This window comes from Lepidochelys kempii, chromosome 27 (assembly GCF_965140265.1).
Source record: "Lepidochelys kempii isolate rLepKem1 chromosome 27, rLepKem1.hap2, whole genome shotgun sequence".
NCBI classification, from domain to species: domain Eukaryota; kingdom Metazoa; phylum Chordata; order Testudines; family Cheloniidae; genus Lepidochelys; species Lepidochelys kempii.
The window spans coordinates 3993685-4011511 of NC_133282.1; the positions used below are offsets into that span (position 1 = coordinate 3993685).

Genomic DNA, 17827 nt, shown 5'->3' on the forward strand with positions numbered 1-17827 from the left:
CACTGGGGAAACCAGGCAGAAAATATGTAAATTATTAGGCATTAAGCAAAGGTTCCATATTGCGGGCCACCCCCAATCCTCAGGACAAGTGGAATGAACTCACCGCACTCTAAAGGAGGCTTTAAGAAAAATGGTAAAAGAAAATGAAAAAAATTGGGATAAAAAACTGCCTCTGATTCTAATGGCCCTAAGGTCAGTCGCAGCAAGTCACGGTTATACTCCTTTGTAGCAATGACAGGAAGGGACATGAGACCACCCCAACAATGGTGGCTAGATGTAGATATTCCAGATGGGTGGCAACCCAAAGTGCTAAATGACCAGTGGATCCGGTCCCTTTGAAAGGTGCTAACAGAAACCCACAAGAAAAGAGCAGAACAATTGGGCCTTAATGTAAAAAAGGTGGATAAAAGGCCAGGCTGGGTAAAAAGGCCGGTTGAGTAGGAGGTTGGAGACCAGGTGCTGCATCTGAAATGTGCAGAACAAGCTCATTCTTTGGGTATGAAATGGGAAGGCCCAGGGAACACTGTGGACAAGACCAGCCCAACAGCATACCAGGGAGAAATCTGATCAAAAAGGCTAAAATGGCAGAGGTGTTACCTCCCCCTCCCCCTCCTGGCTCAGATGACAGGCTCTCAGGTCTCCCATCCCCAGGGCACATTCCCAGGTCAACACTCCCCCCTCCCTGCTGCGTCACAGAAGGGACCTCAGGAGGTTCTAGTCCAACCCCCTGCTCAAAGCAGGACCGATCCCCGACTAAATCACCCCAGCCATGGCTTTGTCAAGCCTGACCTTAAAAACTTCTAAGGAAGGAGATTCCCTAGGTAACGCATTCCAGTGTTTCACCACCCTCCTAGTGAAAAAGTTTTTCCTAATATCCAACCTAAACCTCCCCCACTGTAACTTGAGACCATTACTCCTCGTTCTGTCATCTGCCACCACTGAGAACAGTCTAGATCCATCCTCTTTGGAACCCCCTTTCAGGTAGTTGAAAGCAGCTATCAAATCCCCCCTCATTCTTCTCTTCTGCAGACTAAACAATCCCAGTTCCCTCAGCCTCTCCTCATAAGTCATGTGTTCCAGTCCCCTAATCATTTTTGTTGCCCTTCGCTGGACGCTTTCCAATTTTTTCACATCCTTCTTGTAGTGTGGAGCCCAAAACTGGACACAGTACTCCAGATGAGACCTCACCAATGTTGAATAGAGGGGAACGATCACGTCCCTCGTTCTGCTGGCAATGCTCCTACTTATACATCCCAAAATTCCATTGGCCTTCTTGGCAACAAGGGCACACTGCTGACTCATATCCAGCTTCTCGTCCACTGTCACCCCTAGGTCCTTTTCTGCAGAACTGCTGCCTAGCTGCTCGGTCCCTAGTCCGTAGCAGTGCATGGGATTCTTCCGTCCTAAGTGCAGGACTCTGCACTTGTCCTTGTTGAACCTCATCAGATTTCTTTTGGCCCAATCCTCTAATTTGTCTAGGGCCCTCTGTATCCTATCCCTACCCTCCAGCGTATCTACCATTCCTCCCAGTTTAGTGTCATCTGCAAACTTGCTGAGGGTGCAATCCACACCATCCTCCAGATCATTTATGAAGATACTGAACAAAACCGGCCTGAGGGCCGACCCTTGGGGCACTCCACTAGATACCAGCTGCCAACTAGACATGGAGCCATTGATCACTACCCGTTGAGCCCGACGATCTAGCCAGCTTTCTATCCACCTTAAGGTCCATTCATCCAGCCCATACTTCTTTAACTTGCTTTCAGGTATACTGTGGGAGACTGTGTCAAAAGCTTTGCTAAAGTCAAGGAACAACACGTCCACTGCTTTCCCCTCATGCACAGAGCCAGTTATCTCGTCATAAATAAATAATCCCAGTCCCCTCAGCCTCTCCTCATAAGTCATGTGCTCCAGACCCCTAATCATTTTTGTTGCCCTCTGCTGGACTCTTTCCAATTTTTCCACATCCTTCTTGTAGCATGGGTGTAGCTTAGCAGGGCTCAAGTTTCACTATATAAACTGGGGTCCAAGAATGAGACCAGCTGGGAAGAGAAGAATAAGAAGGAAAAGCTTGGAAGAAGAATAACTCACCCCCAAGACTCAGCCTAAGATCAGAGCTGTTAAGAATCCTCTGCACGACCGTGATGTGCAGCAACTAGGACCCAGACAAGACCAACCTTGCCTGGCCAACAGGGAAAGTCTGCCTGCATGATCAGGACTGGTGAGTAGGGCGTTGTAGGCTTAATGAGCATTCTGCTTGGTAAGTGTTAATAAATAGAGGATCAGGATATTACCGTGTAAGGCTCGGTCACTGGTAAAAGGTACTACACGCCTGCAGAAGTAGGATACACCCTACGTATTGGGAAAGAGTGTGGGTACTTAAATTGACCGGGTTAGTTACTCCCTGAGCCCTATGAGTTGGGTAAGGGTAGCTGCTTTTTGCCTGGAGCCCTATGAACTGGGGAAAGGTGGGATGCCCTAATGTGTGCTGGTAACACAACGTAGCAGCCTGGCCCCTGGGGCTGGGGCTGGAGCCTGGGCTGGGGACCCAGCGAGGGGGGTAATGTCTCTCTGATGCCAGCTTTAGCCCCTTAGCACAAGCCTGAGTCACTTAACTGAGACTCGCAGCTGTGCAGGTTGATTTTTTGCTATGAGGACGGAAGAACAGCCCCACTGGCTCGGAGCCTTTGTCCGTCTAGCCCAGTCCATGTCTCTGACTGTGGCCGGTGCCAGATACTTCAGAGGGAATGAACAGAACAGGCCACCATAGAGTGAGCCAGCCCCCCTCATCCAGGCCCAGCTTCTGGCAGTCAGAGGTTAGGGATACCCAGAGCATGGGGTACATCCCTGCCCATCCTGGCTAATAGCCACTGGTGGGCCTGTCCTCTAGGAACCGACCTCATTCTTTTTTGAACCCTGTTATAGTCTTGGCCTTCACAACATCCTCTAGCAAAGAGTTCCACAGACTGACTGTGCGTTGTGTGAAGAAATGCTGCCTTCGGTTCGTTTTAAACCTGCTGCTGATTCCTTTCATTGGGTGACCCCTCGTTCTTGTGTTTTGAGAAGGAGTAAATAACACTTTCTTATTCACTTTCTCCACACCAGTCATGAGTTGATAGACCTCTACCATATCCCCCCTCAGTCGTCTCCTTTCCAAGCTGAAAAGTCCCAGGCTTATTAATCTCTCCTACAACGGAAGCTGTTCCAGACACTCAGCATTTCCACTGCCCTTTTCTGAACCTTTTCCAATTCCAATATTTTTTTTCAAGATGGGGCGACCACATCTGCACATAGTGTTCCAGGTGTGGGCGTTCCATGGATTTATATAGAGGCAACATGACATAGATATATCTAAGAGAAGGGTGCAGGGTTGGGTGATTAACCCGCTGGCAAGGGGAGCCAGCTCATCAGCTGGGGGCTGTTAACCGGGAGGAGGCAGGGGGGTCTGGAAGCCCAGGGTCCCAGCAAGGTGACTCCTCCTTCCCCCCCTCACCTGAGCCTAGGGGGACGCTGACGCTTGGGAAAAGCCTGATGAGGCTGGGACGTGATGCAGTAAATAGTGCTGGGGGGGGACACATATGGGTGGGGGGGGAGGGCGGCTCGCAACGAGACAACCAGGGATAGGGGGTGCGCCCGGCAATGCTGAATGGAGCATGCGAGGGCAGTATGGAACAGAGCGCGTGTGCATACGTGTACCAGCCCGTGTGGGTGTGGGTGTACCTGCGTGTGTATATACCAGTGCAGGTGCATGCACGTGTGCGGGTGTACACGTGTGTGTGTACCAGCGTGTATGGGCGTGGGTGTACCGGGGCAGGTGCGGGTGTACCGGGGTGCCCAGGTGCGGGTGTACCAGCGCGTGTGAGGAGGGGGTGCCCGGTGTGTGTGTACCAGTGCGTGTGTGCAGGGTGGGTGCCCGGTGTGTGTGTACCAGCGTGTGTGCGGGGAGGTGCGTGTGTACCAGCACGTGTGCAGGGTGGGTGCCCGGGGGCGTGTGTACCAGTGCGTGTGCAGGGTGGGTGCCTGGGGATGTGTGTACCAGCGTGTGTGCAGGGTGGGTGCCCAGGGGGGGGTGTACCAGCGCGTGTGCAGGGTGGGTGCCCGGGGGGGTGTGTACCAGCGCGTGTGCAGGGTGGGTGCCCGGGGATGTGTGTACCAGCGTGTGTGCAGGGTGGGTGCCAGGGGGGGGTGTACCAGCGCGTGTGCAGGGTGGGTGCCCGGGGGGGTGTGTACCAGCGCGTGTGCAGGGTGGGTGCCCGGGGGTGTGTGTACCAGTGCGTGTGCAGGGTGGGTGCCCGGGGGCGTGTGTACCAGCGGGTGTGCAGGGTGGGTGCCCGGGGGTGTGTGTACCAGCACATGTGCAGGGTGGGTGCCCGGGGGGGGTGTACCAGCGCGTGTGCAGGGTGGGTGCTCGGGGGGGTGTGTACCAGCGCGTGTGCAGGGTGGGTGCTCGGGGGTGTGTGTACCAGCGCGTGTGCAGGGTGGGTGCCCGGGGGTGTGTGTACCAGTGCGTGTGCAGGGTGGGTGCCCGGGGGCATGTGTACCAGCGGGTGTGCAGGGTGGGTGCCCGGGGGCGTGTGTACCAGCGGGTGTGCAGGGTGGGTGCCCGGGGGCGTGTGTACCAGCGCGTGTGCAGGGTGGGTGCCCGGGGGTGTGTGTACCAGCGCGTGTGCAGGGTGGGTGCCCGGGGGCATGTGTACCAGTGCGTGTGCAGGGTGGGTGCCTGGGGGGGTGTGTACCAGCACGTGTGCAGGGTGGGTGCCCGGGGATGTGTGTACCAGCGCGTGTGCAGGGTGGGTGCCCAGGGGGGATGTGTACCAGTGCGTGTGCAGGGGCGTGCCCAGGTGCCGGTGTACCAGCGTGTGTGCAGGGTGGGTGCCCAGGGGGGTGTGTACCAGCGCGTGTGCAGGGTGGGTGCCCGGGGGCGTGTGTACCAGCGCGTGTGCAGGGTGGGTGCCCGGGGGCGTGTGTACCAGCGCGTGTGCAGGGTGGGTGCCCGGGGGCGTGTGTACCAGCGCGTGTGCAGGGTGGGTGCCCGGGGGCGTGTGTACCAGCGCGTGTGCAGGGTGGGTGCCCAGGGGGGTGTGTACCAGCGCGTGTGCAGGGTGGGTGCCCGGGGGCGTGTGTACCAGCGCGTGTGCAGGGTGGGTGCCCGGGGGCGTGTGTACCAGCACGTGTGCAGGGTGGGTGCCCGGGGGCGTGTGTACCAGCGCGTGTGCAGGGTGGGTGCCCGGGGGCGTGTGTACCAGCGCGTGTGCAGGGTGGGTGCCCGGGGGGGTGTGTACCAGCGCGTGTGCAGGGTGGGTGCCCGGAGGCGTGTGTACCAGCGCGTGTGCAGGGTGGGTGCCCGGGGGGTGTGTACCAGCGCGTGTGCAGGGTGGGTGCCCGGGGGCGTGTGTACCAGCGCGTGTGCAGGGTGGGTGCCCGGGGGCGTGTGTACCAGCGCGTGTGCAGGGTGGGTGCCCGGGGGCGTGTGTACCAGCGCGTGTGCAGGGTGGGTGCCCGGGGGGGTGTGTACCAGCGCGTGTGCAGGGTGGGTGCCCGGGGGCGTGTGTACCAGCGCGTGTGCAGGGTGGGTGCCCGGGGGCGTGTGTACCAGCGCGTGTGCAGGGTGGGTGCCCGGGGGCGTGTGTACCAGCGCGTGTGCAGGGTGGGTGCCCGGGGGTGTGTGTACCAGTGCGTGTGCAGGGTGGGTGCCCGGAGGCGTGTGTACCAGCGCGTGTGCAGGGTGGGTGCCCGGGGGCGTGTGTACCAGCGCGTGTGCAGGGTGGGTGCCCGGGGGCGTGTGTACCAGCGCGTGTGCAGGGTGGGTGCCCGGGGGGGTGTGTACCAGCGCGTGTGCAGGGTGGGTGCCCGGGGGCGTGTGTACCAGCGCGTGTGCAGGGTGGGTGCCCGGAGGCGTGTGTACCAGCGCGTGTGCAGGGTGGGTGCCCGGGGGCGTGTGTACCAGCGCGTGTGCAGGGTGGGTGCCCGGGGGCGTGTGTACCAGCGCGTGTGCAGGGTGGGTGCCCGGGGGCGTGTGTACCAGCGCGTGTGCAGGGTGGGTGCCCGGGGGCGTGTGTACCAGCGCGTGTGCAGGGTGGGTGCCCGGAGGCGTGTGTACCAGTGCGTGTGCAGGGTGGGTGCCCGGGGGTGTGTACCAGTGCGTGTGCAGGGTGGGTGCCCAGGGGTGTGTGTACCAGCGCGTGTGCAGGGTGGGTGCCCGGAGGCGTGTGTACCAGTGCGTGTGCAGGGTGGGTGCCCGGGGGTGTGTACCAGTGCGTGTGCAGGGTGGGTGCCCGGGGGTGTGTACCAGCGCGTGTGCAGGGTGGGTGCCCAGGGGTGTGTGTACCAGCGCGTGTGCAGGGTGGGTGCCCGGGGGTGTGTACCAGCGCGTGTGTGTGGGGGGGGTGTGTGCAGGAGGCTGACACGTGGTCTCCAGGAGCCATGCTGACCCCTTTTGATCAGCCCCATTCTGAGCTGGCGCAGTGGGGTACAGGGGTGCCAGGGCCCTGCTCTGCCTACGCACAGGCCCAGCCTTGAAGTCAGCTCTCCCCCGGGCCACGCACGAGCCTCCCAGGCTCCCTGTACCAACCACAGCCAAGCCCCGCTGCCCCCCAGCCCATGCATCCCCCCAGGACGGGCGCTCGGAGAGCCTCCCAGCCAGAGGAGCCGTGCACAGGGCTCTCCACCCCGGGGTGCTCCTGGATGACATCAGGCACCAGCTGGGGAGGGGCAGAATTCAACCTGGGCCATGGCGGGGGGCCTAGCTGTGAAACATCTGGCATGGGCCACTGGGAGGGGTCAGGACCGGGGGGCCCACTGCCCGGTTCCAGGCGGGGGGCAGGACTAGGGGGCCCATTACCCAGCTCCGGGTGGGGGAAGGAGGCCCAGCCCGCCCCCGGCCCTGTGTCCCCCCGCGCTGCGGGGCCATACCTGATAGACATGCTCCACCCTGGGCCCGTGTTCCTCCAGCCGGCGGCTGCCCTCCACCTGTTCCCAGCCCGCCACTGGCAGCACCACGGTGGCTGGCAGCGAATTCCTGCGGGAGCCAAGGCGGGCAGGCTGAGGGCTCCCACTTTCGAGCGCTAGGCCCTGGCTCCCACCCACCCCAGGGTCGGTTGCAGGCTCCGGCTGGCCCCAGGCTCGGCAGGGCTCCCCGAGCGGGGCTGCTGCGCTCCACAGGGGGAGGCTACGTGGCGCTAACCCCAGCCCTGCCGGAGGTGCCGTCGGAGGGCACCCAGGTGGCACTGAATGGTGTCTCAGCCACCGCCACCGCCCAACCCCACCCCGCTCTGGATCCCAGATCTGCTCCCCCAGGGCAGCGGGCCCTGCTCTGCCCGTCCCCCGGGCCCGCGGTGCCCTCACCCTCGCAGGTCCAGCAGCGCGGCGGCCTTGATGGGGATCTGCACCTGCTCCACGTTGCTGTCGGGGCTGTGGCTGTTCTTGCTGCGGCCACAGGGGAAAAGCCAGGTCAGCCGCAGCATCCGGCGGGGCCCTGCTGGGACAGAGCCGGGCAGAGGCGACCGGCGCGAGGGGCTACAGCGGGGGATGGGAACTCCTGGGTCCTATTCCTGGCCTGGGAGGGAACTGGGGCTAGTGGCTAGAGCAGGGAACTGGGACCCAGGACTTCTGGGTCCTATTCCTGCTTCCACTCCTGGGCAACCTGGGGCTGCGAGCTCCCAGGAGGGCTAATTTGGTAACGTTCCCAAAGCGCTTTGAGATCCAAAGACAGGGCCAGCCCTGGGAGCCTTCCCCGCTGCTCTGGGCTGAGCTTTGCCCCACTCAGAGCCCAGGGCCTGGGGCAGGCTGGCAGTGGGGCGGGAGCTGGGGCCCCTGCCTGGGCTCTGCCCCAGAGTGACCGATGGGTGAGGTGAAAGGAGTGTCCCAGGCCAGCCAGCACGGCCTGGGGGTGGCTCAGGGAGCCGGGCACTCGCCAGGCTGCTGGGGGTGGGGGGGCCCTCCATCACCTCCGCAGCTGCAGCTGGAACTCGATGGTGTCGCTGGCATCCTCCAGGTTACTGACGCTGAGCGCCATGTCCACAGCGATCTGTGGGGAGAGGGTAACTGGTGTCTGCCTGGCCAGAGGGTGCGGGCAGGGCTCCTCGGCCGGGGGTGGGGGGCGCAGGCAAAGCCCCTTCTTAGCTCCGGGGTGCTCAGAGGCCATGGTGATGGGCATGCCAGGAGTACAGACAGTCCGTGGGGGGCACCTGGGGAGGCAACTTTGTGCTGGAGTGGGGCAGGCTGAGCCGGGGGGGATCGCAGCTCCGGGCACCACCATGCTCGGGTACCTCCATCGCCGAGGGACAGAGCAAGGTGCCCAGGAGTTGGTGGGCAAGGGCGTGTCCGGCCAGGGCCCATCTTCCAAGGAAGGGCAGCCCAGAGGCGGCAGTGATGGCTGGCGCCTGCGGGGGGAGGAAACACCCCTACCTTGGTGCCACTCTTCATGGGGTTCCCCAGCTCGCAGATCACCACACGCGTCTCGTTCTCCTTCTTGGGGTTACAGATCAGCTTCTCCAGCCCCTACAGCCGGGGGACAGCGGCAGGGGGTTACAGCAGGGAACAGCTGGGGGCAGGAGGCTGAGGATGTTCACCGTGGGGTGGGCCTGGATGGGGCCCGGACACCCCCACATGGGAGCTCCCCATCCCAGGCCCGCTTGGGACCAAAGTGAGTGCAGCATTCACTGCAGGATAACAACCTCTCACTGCAGCCAGCTAGCGGAGTGACCCCATCACAGAGGGCAAGGCTGGTGGTTCACGGTTCAAACCCCAGTTGATGGCACAGGGCAGACGATGCAATGGCAGAGTGATGGAAACCACAGCGGGACTGTGACTGCAACTGCAGTGGGGTGTCACCTGGGGCCCCACGGAGAGCTCTGGGGTGGCCCCCTTCTACCTGCTGGGGGAGGTGCCCCCTGGGTGAGGGGACCCCTGGGGAAGTCATCGCTGCACTGGATCCCTTTACCCAGGGATTCCCTGCAGTGGGGGAAAGGTGCCAGCATGGCAGTGCCCTGTGGGAGCCTGCCCAGCCCTGCCCACACCTGGACGTCGCTGGTGGCTTTCTGATAGTGGGCGTCGCGTGGCAGCTGCAGCCGCAGCTCGGCCTCGAAGGCGCCTTCGCCCACGTTGGTGGCGTCGGCCAGGATGTGAACCACGTTCTCGTCCCCGATGAACAGCTGGGCCACGGACCTGAGAGACAGAGGGGAGGAGCCTGAGGAATCCAGGGCTTGGCCAATAGGAGCCGCCTACGCTGCGTGTCGGCCAGTGGAAGCTGTGCGAAAGTGGACCGTGGCCAATGGGGAACGAGCCCTTGCGAGCCCCAGGGATCGGCAGGTCAGCTCGGTCCATCGGTCCCGTGGCCTGCCAGCACCAGCGGCCAGTGCCAGCCGAACGCCCCATGCACCAAATGCTGCAGCACGCCAGGGAAGGAAATTCCTTCCTGACCCCCAGCCCAGTGGCCTGAGGGTGGACCTGGCTTCAACCCGAGAGGCACTTACGTGTGAGCGGCAAGCCGCAGCTCTGGGATGCAGACGTTGTCCTCGCCGCAGTCCAGCACAATGCGCGTCTGGGGCCAAGCAAAACACAAAGCAAGAGCAGCTCTTCAGCCTCACAGCCAGTGACGCCATGGGGCACCAGCCATGGCACCGCTCTGCCCCAGACAACCCAGCGGGGGAGGAAAGGCTGAGGTCAGGGCTGGACTGAGGGGCACCAGCAGAACTGGGGGAAAGTCTAGGACTGGGATAGCAGGGGGCCGCGGGTCGGGGCTGAGGGGGCGCTGGGCTGGCGATGGGGAGCCCAGGGCTGGGCTGGCAGGGGCCGCGGGTCGGGGCTGAAGGGGCGCTGGGCTGGCGATGGGGAGCCCAGGGCTGGGCTGCCAGGGGCTGTGGGTCGGGGCTGAGGGGGCGCTGGGCTGGCGATGGGGAGCCCAGGGCTGGGCTGGCAGGGGCTGTGGGTCGGGGCTGAGGGGGCGCTGGGCTGGCGATGGGGAGCCCAGGGCTGGGCTGCCAGGGGCTGTGGGTCGGGGCTGAGGGGGCACTGGGCTGGCGATGGGGAGCCCAGGGCTGGGCTGGCAGGGGCTGTGGGTCGGGGCTGAGGGGGCGCTGGGCTGGCGATGGGGCAGGGGCTGTGGGTCGGGGCTGAGGGGGCGCTGGGCTGGCAGGGGCTGTGGGTCCGGGCTGAGGGGGCGCTGGGCTGGCGATGGGGCAGGGGCTGTGGGTCGGGGCTGAGGGGGCGCTGGGCTGGCAGGGGCTGTGGGTCGGGGCTGAGGGGGCGCTGGGCTGGCAGGGGCTGTGGGTCGGGACTGAGGGGGCGCTGGGCTGGCAGGGGCTGTGGGTCGGCTCTGAGGGGGCGCTGGGCTGGCAGGGGCTGTGGGTCGGGGCTGAGGGGGCGCTGGGCTGGCAGGGGCTGTGGGTCGGGGCTGAGGGGGCGCTGGGCTGGCAGGGGCTGTGGGTCGGGGCTGAGGGGGCGCTGGGCCTGGCAGGGGCTGTGGGTCGGGGCTGAGGGGGGCACTGGGCTGGCAGGGGCTGTGGGTCGGGGCTGAGGGGGCGCTGGGCCTGGCAGGGGCTGTGGGTCGGGGCTGAGGGGGCGCTGGGCCTGGCACACCTGCTCCTGCACCACCGTCTGCCCGCGGAGCACCAGCCCCAGCTCCTCGGTGCCCGGCCCAGCTGCCAGGGTCAGCGTCAGGCTCACCACGATGGGGCTCAGCTTGTCCTTGAAATCAGCCTCGTCCTGGGGGGGAGGGGAGAGGAGAGATGGGGCAGGTGACCCCCCTCCCCGCAGGCCTCAGCCCGGGCGCACCGTGAACCCTTCCCGCTCGGACCGACTGGCAGCTGCCCGGGTCTAGCCTGAGCCCGCAGGACAGAGACGCGACCGAAGCGGAATCTTTGGTAACACTGCTGGCCCCGCTACGCGTTCCTCGGTTTCCCCGGGGGCTGCGGGGTGCCTGGGGGAGCAGGCGCTCGGAGCAGGCCGACATAGGGAGCGTCACCCCGCCCAGCTGGAGCGAAGAGGCGCTGAGGAGCTGGCTGAAACCACCCGGGGGTCAGAGCGCCAGCAGGCCGTGGGGCAGGGCCCGGGCCAGGGCTGGAGCTGGAGCCATGGGGCCGGGTGTGGAGGTCAGAGCTGGAGCCCACCAAGGGGTCACTGCAGCCTGCCTGGTGCCGTGCTCCGGGACGACCCACCCAGCCGAGGCTCTAACCCCCAGCTCTGAGCCCCGGCCCTGGGGCGTCCCATCACCCCGATGGGCCCGTAACCCCCGCTGGGGTGCGCTGGCCCAGGAGCCCGGCTCAGCCGGACCCGCAAGCACAACTCAGGGCTGCCGGAGCTGGGCCCAGGGGCTCAGTGGCCACGGCGGAGCGGGAGCGGGGGCTGGCCCTGACGGTGGCTTGCGTGAGACCTGGGCCGTGCCCCTGAGAGGGATCAGCCAGGAACTGCCCTGGGGCGCCCGCAGGGACCCCGGCTACGGAGCAGCCCCCGCCCTGAGCCCCCCGCGCCCCGTACCCGCAGGTGGGCTGTGAGGTTCTGGCAGGTGAATGGTGCCTCCCTCGACAGCTGCAGCTCCAGGCTCCGGCCCGCCTGGCGCGTCTGCAGCTCCCAGACCCTTCGCCCCAACTTCGGCTTCAGCCGGTCCAGCTGCAGGTCGGCGGCCAGCCCTGGGGAGCAGAGGGTCGGGGAGGAGGGGCCAGCAGGGGAGGGGGGCTGCCGTGCCCCTTGTCACCAGGCTCCCAGCCCCAGGGCCTTTGCTAGCCTCTGGCCCCTGGCCCCGCAACGCCCCCGGCCCCGCCGCCCCTCTGGCCCCCGGCCCCACCACACCCCTGGCCCCCGGCCCCACTGCCTCCTGGCCCCCGGCCACGCCACACCCCTGCCCCGCCACACCCCTGGCCCCCGGCCCCACTGCCTCCTGGCCCCCGGCCACGCCACACCCCTGCCCCGCCACACCCCTGGCCCCCGGCCCCACCACACCCCTGGCCCCCGGCCCCACTGCCTCCTGGCCCCTGGCCACGCCACACCCCTGCCCCGCCACAACCCCTGGCCCCCGGCCCCACTGCCTCCTGGCCCCCAGCCACGCCACACCCCTGGCCCCCGGCCCCACCACACCCCTGCCCCACCACACCCATGGCCCCCGGCCCCACTGCCTCCTGGCCCCCGGCCACGCCACACCCCTGGCCCCCGGCCCCACCACACCCCTGGCCCCTGGCCCCACCAGCCCCCTAGCACCCGGCCCCGCTGCCTCCTGCCACACCTCTGGCCCCTGGCCCCACCACACCCCTGGCCCCCGGCCCCACCGGCCCCGTAGCACCCGGCCCCGCTGCCTCCTGCCACACCCCTGCCCCGCCACACCCCTGGCCCCCGGCCCCCACCACACCCATGGCCCCCGGCCCCACTGCCTCCTGGCCCCCGGCCACGCCACACCCCTGGCCCCCGGCCCCACCGGCCCCCTAGCACCCGGCCCCGCTGCCTCCTGCCACATCCCTGCCCCGCCACACCCCTGGCCCCCGCTGGGCCCCAGCCCCACCGCCCCCTGGCTTCCCCACTGGCACTCACTGATTCTCTCTGGGAGGCTCTTCCCCGAGACGCCCACGCACAGCCGGATGGGGAAGCTGCCGGGGAACGACATAGGCTGGTGAGGGCTTTGCCAGGCATTGGTGTGGGAGGGGCCCGGGGGCAGAGCCAGCAACTCCCAGGCCCTCAGCGCCCCCCCGCCCAGCCCTGCGCCTGCCCTGAACACGGCCCCCCATGCCCCCTTTGCTCACCAGCTGACAGGGGTCCCGAAGACGTTGCAGGTCTTCTCCTCGGGGTTCAGCACATCTGGCACTAACAGCTGGCTACTGGCCACCACCACGGGCTGGGCTCTGCGGGCACCACCAAGCCAGTCAAACCCGGGGGAATGGCGCTGGCTTTGTAATGCCGGGGCTGGCAGTGAGGGGCAACGCCAGCCCCGGGGTAAGAGCGAGGCCCAGCCCAGCTGCGAGAAGCAACAGCCCCAGGGCCGGAAGCCTGGCCCGTCAGAGAAGCTCTGTTATCCCCAAGGCAAGGGCAGCTGACAGGGAGGAGGGGCTGGGTCTGTGCTGGGCACCACGTTACTGACCCTGCCCAGCCCTAGCCAGGGCTTCGGGCCCCGACCCTGGGGGCAGCAGCTCCTACGGACTTCAGTGCTGCTGGCTCTGGGTGGAGCTCGTGGGCACAGGGACGCAGCCCGGGAGTCGCGGCCCCTGGGGACTCACCCACCCCCTGTCCAGCCAGCCCTGGGCACTCACCTGTACACGGCCACCTTGCTGGCGCCGAACGCCCCGACCAGCACATCTGGGGGCACAAGCCAAGGGTCACACTGGGCTGCATGGGGCGGGCACAGGATCCTGCCAGCTCGGCCGTCTGGCAAAGCTGCCAGCAGGAGCCAGGGCAGGGAGCCAGTGCTCCAGCCAGCCCAGGGGACACCTCCTGCAGGGTCCAGAGCGTCCCACCTTGCTAGGGAAGGGTGGTCAGCATTCCCCAGGGTCCAGCACCCAGCATGGGGTGACCCAGGGGAAGCAGGCAGCGTCTGGCACGGGAGGGGGGCCCAGGGGGCAGTGCCTGGCATGGGAGGGGGGCCCAGGGGGCAGCACCCAGCACGGGAGGGGGGCCCAGGGGCAGCGCCTGGCACAGGAGGGGGGCCCAGGGGGCAGCACCCGGCACGGGAGGGGGTCCCAGGGGCAGAGCCCGGCATGAGAGGGGGGCCCAGGGGGCAGCACCCGGCACGGGAGGGGGGCCCAGGGGCAGAGCCCAGCATGGGAGGGGGGCCCAGGGAGCAGCGCATGGCACGGGAGGGGGGCCCAGGGGCAGCGCCTGGCACAGGAGGGGGGCCCAGGGGCAGAGCCTGGCACGGGAGGGGGTCCCAGGGGCAGAGCCTGGCATGGGAGGGGAGCCCAGGGAGAAGCGCCCGGGACAGGAGGAGGGCCCAGGGGCAACGGCTGGCAAGGGAGGGGGGCCCAGGGGTCAGCGCCTGGCACAAGAGGGGGGCCCAGGGGCAGCGCCCAGCATGAGAGGGGGGCCCAGGGGCAGAGCCTGGCACGGGAGGGGGGGCCCAGGGAGCAGCGCCCGGGACGGGAGCGGGGGCTCAGGGGCAAGGCAGGGAGATGGAGGCCAAGCCTTCTTCCCCACATGCTCATCTCCCTCCCCGAAGCGTCCGGGCCATGGGTGCTGCCCAGCTCCAGGCCTGTGACCCTGGCGGGCCGGGGGTGGCACAGGCCGGAGCCGGGGGGCTGTGAGGGCGGCTGTACCTGGGTACCCGTTGGCGTCGATGTCGGTGGTGCCACGCACGGAGAAGCCGAAGGCGGCACGGCCGGGGAAGGGGCTCTCCAGGACCTGCGAGGCCGGCGTCCGGAGCCCCTCGCTGTGCCCGCTGAAGATGAGCACACGGCCACTCCCGGCGAACGGAGCCCCCACCGCCACGTCTGAGGGGACAGGACCGCAGGGCCCACAAGCCGGGCCCCGGCCAGAGCAGCTGAGCCCCGGGCACCAGTCGCTCCTCACCCCCAGGGTCAGGATCCCACCCACTGAGGCAGTGACCGGCCCCAGGCATCACACACCGACCAGAAGGGGACCCAGAGCGGGTTCTATCCGCGGCTTGGGGAGGGGAGGGGGTCCAGTGGATTAGAGCAGGGGGCTGGGAGCCAGGACGCCTGGGTTCGATCTCTGGCTCTGGGGGAGGAGTTGGGACTAGTGGCTAGAGCTGGGGGTGGGGGCTGAGAGTCAGGACTGTTCCTAGCTCTGCTACTGTGTGTGGCTGGGCTGCCCAGACACCTCCCCAGGGTGTCCCACCGGGTCCCGGCACTCAGTCTTGTGCTGATCGGCACCCCAGGTGCCCTGCCCCAGACCCCGCCAGTCTCGTATCCCATGGGGGGGTCTCTGTGCCAACCCAAAGCCCCCCCCGCCCAGAGCCACCAGGAGCAGCTTCCTCGCCAGCAGCACTAGTGGGCTGGCACCCGGGGCTGCGGCCCGGCTGGGCGTTACCGACGTAGCCGTCCTGGTCCAGGTCCCCCACAGGAGCGATGGCTGTGCCGAAGCGGCCGTAGACCTCGGTGCCGGTCAGGGTCTGCCAGGGGATCCGGTAGGCGTGGGGGCCCCGGCGCTGCGTGTACAGGTAGACACGCCCCACCTCGTAGAGCTTGCGGTCGGAGCGGCGCTCCATGTAGAGGGGCGCCCCCACCAACACGTCGTCCTTCCTGGGGGCAAAGGGGGCAGGTGGCAGGGGGAGGAGCTCTGGGCTCCCCTCCCCGCCAGGCCGCAGGGGCCGACGGGCCGAAAGGATTATCCCATGGCCTGGGGGTGCAGCTAGCCGGGATGGGGGCAGCCCCCCGGGGGATGGGAGGTGTAGCACCCGCTGCTGGAGGGATGCATCGGGCCATTGGGGCTCACACGAGTCGGTGCTCCTGGACACAGACACCCCCTGAGCTCTGTCCGTCCGCCCGTCCGGCCTCAGTCCCCTCAGGGCCCAGGCTCCCTCCCGGGCTGAGCTGGGCCTTGTGCTGGGGGCTGGGGTTACCCCTCGACTCAGTTTTGACCCGGAGGGAGCTGGGGCAGCTCTGCCCACTCCTGCCCCCTGCTCCTGCTTGCCGGGCACCAGGCTCTGCCAGGAGCAGTGCAGGCTGGTGGGCACCAGATGGCAGCAGAAGCCAACGTGGGGGGATGAGGGGAGACCAACCAGGCCGGCTGGGGGGCCCGGAGCACAGGCCCTGCTGGCGGCCGGGGGCAGGACTCAGCCCTTCTGCCCCTCCTCAGGGCACCGCGACTGCCCCATGGATTCACCAGCTGCACAGTCCATGGCCAGCACGTCACCAGGGCCCCGGCAGAGGGGACCCTGGAGCTCCTAGCCGGGCCCCCGGCCCTTGGTGCTGAAGACACGAGGCCGGAGGGGGCTCTGGCCCCACAGGGCTGTGCCACAGGCCAGGGCAAAGCGGAGCACAGAGGCTCCTGGGGGTGATGGAGCCCAGCAGCCCCGGCCCGGCTCTCCCCTGCCCTGCCAGCGCCCAGGATGGGAGGGCTGAGTGAACGGCCGTGCCCCCCCCAGGCAGTGGTTGGGGGCAGACATGGGCACTTGGTCTCAGCGCCCTGGCTGCCAAGCGAGCGCCAGCCTCCTCCTTACCCATCGCCATTCACATCAGCAACAGCCACCGTGTGACCAAAGTATGACGCCACCTGGAAGACACGGGGGCGGGTGGGGGCGTAGAACTGATCAATGAAATTGTTTTTAATTGTTCACTTTATTAATATAACTTCATAAGCAAAGTTTTACGAATGAAACAACATTCATTCATAAAACCGGCTACCCCAATAACTGGCTAATTGAGTTTCACAATCCAATTGCTGCTTAAATCTCTGAAACTTGCACGGCCTCAACATTGCACCTTCTGCTCCCTGTTTGCCGCTCCTCACACGCGTCCCTGGTGTAACCCAAACTCCATTTCAACGTGTCCCGAACTCCATGGTCAAATGCTCAGTCCAGTTTGTAAACCCTGCTGCAGCCTTCGCTTTCGCTAAACCCGGCTGAAATCTGACTGGTGTAGTTCCGCTGTGGGAATGAGGGACGGATGGGTGATGGAATCAACCTCCAGCCCCAGCCTGTCCTGATGAAATAAAGTGTAAACACCAACGGCAAGAGAACACCCTCAAAAGAAAAGTACAAAAGTACAACTGAGGAAACACCAAAGCCAGGCCCAGGCTGAAAGTCACGTCTGCAGCTGACGGGGGATTACTCACACCGGACCCAGAGGCAGCCTGACACAGCAAGACCGATCGACTCTGGATTCAGACTAAAGCCTACGAAAAGGACAGGGGAGATGGAAGACTTTGGAGGGTCACATTCCGCTGCCAACGTGGAAGGGCATCGGTGCACGAGCCACACACAGACCCAGCCCTCCCTTGTGCCCGGCTTTCCTGGCCAGTGAGCTGCCACAAGCTACGGACCCCAGCCACGAACTCAAGCTACGTTCGGGACTGGTAACTATACAGCAGCTGCAGAACGTGTGTGTGTGTGTGTGTGTACACATAGGTATTAGATATTAGTTATTGGTCATAAATCAAAGTGTGTGATAATAAATGTGACGTCTTGTCTTGTGCCCTGAAACGATCCTGTGTAGTTTTGTCTGCATAACAGGGGCTGAGGGCAGGGGACATGCTGGGCTGGCCATTGCTTGTCAACCCTGACCCACAGCTCTGCTGTGACCCTCACCCCTGACCCGCAGCCTCCTGCTCTCCCAGTCCTGGGGTCCCCCCAGCTCTGCCATGCCCCTCACTCCTGACCCGGAGCCCCTGCTAGCACAGCCATAAGAACATAAGAATGGTCACACAGGGTCAGACCAAAGGTCCATCCAGCCCAGTATCCTGTCTTCCAACAGTGGGCAATGCCAGGTGCCCCAGAGGGAGTGAACCTAACAGGTAATGATCGAGTGATCTCTCTCCTGCCATCCATCTCCACACTCTGAGAAAGAGAGGCTAGGGGCACCATTCCTTACCCATCCTGGCTAATAGCCATGAATGGACTTAACCTCCATGAATTTATCCAGTTCTCTTTTAAACCCTGTTATAGTCCTCGCCTTCACAACCTCCTCAAGCAAGGAGTTCCACAGGTTGACTGTGCACTGAGTGAAGAAGAATGTCCTTTTGTTTGTTTTAAACCTGCTGCCCATTAATTTCATTTGGTGGCCCCTAGTTCTTATATTATGGGAACAAGTAAATAACTTTTCCTTATTCACTTTCTCCACACCACTCATAAGTTTATATACCTCTATCATATCCCCCCTTAGCCTCCTCTTTTCCAGGCTGAAAAGTCCAAGCCTCTTTAATCTCTCCTCAATGGGACCTGTTCCAAACCCCT

General features: G+C 65.0%; 1 protein-coding gene across 6 annotated transcripts in view; it reads right to left on the reverse strand.

Annotated features, from left to right (window-relative positions):
* Nucleotides 1–17827, reverse strand: part of ITGA2B (integrin subunit alpha 2b) — a 60499-nt gene that overhangs the window by 25577 nt on the left and 17095 nt on the right. For all 6 annotated transcript variants that reach the window (XM_073325518.1, XM_073325517.1, XM_073325516.1 and 3 more), the window contains 14 exons: nt 16097–16149; nt 14965–15176; nt 14232–14405; nt 13233–13278; nt 12729–12827; nt 12520–12575; nt 11476–11627; nt 10579–10704; nt 9474–9541; nt 9018–9165; nt 8407–8499; nt 7947–8026; nt 7345–7425; nt 6913–7018 (listed from right to left, as the gene is read on the reverse strand). In XM_073325518.1, coding sequence (XP_073181619.1) covers nt 6913–7018; nt 7345–7425; nt 7947–8026; nt 8407–8499; nt 9018–9165; nt 9474–9541; nt 10579–10704; nt 11476–11627; nt 12520–12575; nt 12729–12827; nt 13233–13278; nt 14232–14405; nt 14965–15176; nt 16097–16149 — 1494 coding nt within the window. The remainder of the gene's footprint in view (nt 1–6912; nt 7019–7344; nt 7426–7946; nt 8027–8406; nt 8500–9017; nt 9166–9473; nt 9542–10578; nt 10705–11475; nt 11628–12519; nt 12576–12728; nt 12828–13232; nt 13279–14231; nt 14406–14964; nt 15177–16096; nt 16150–17827) is intronic.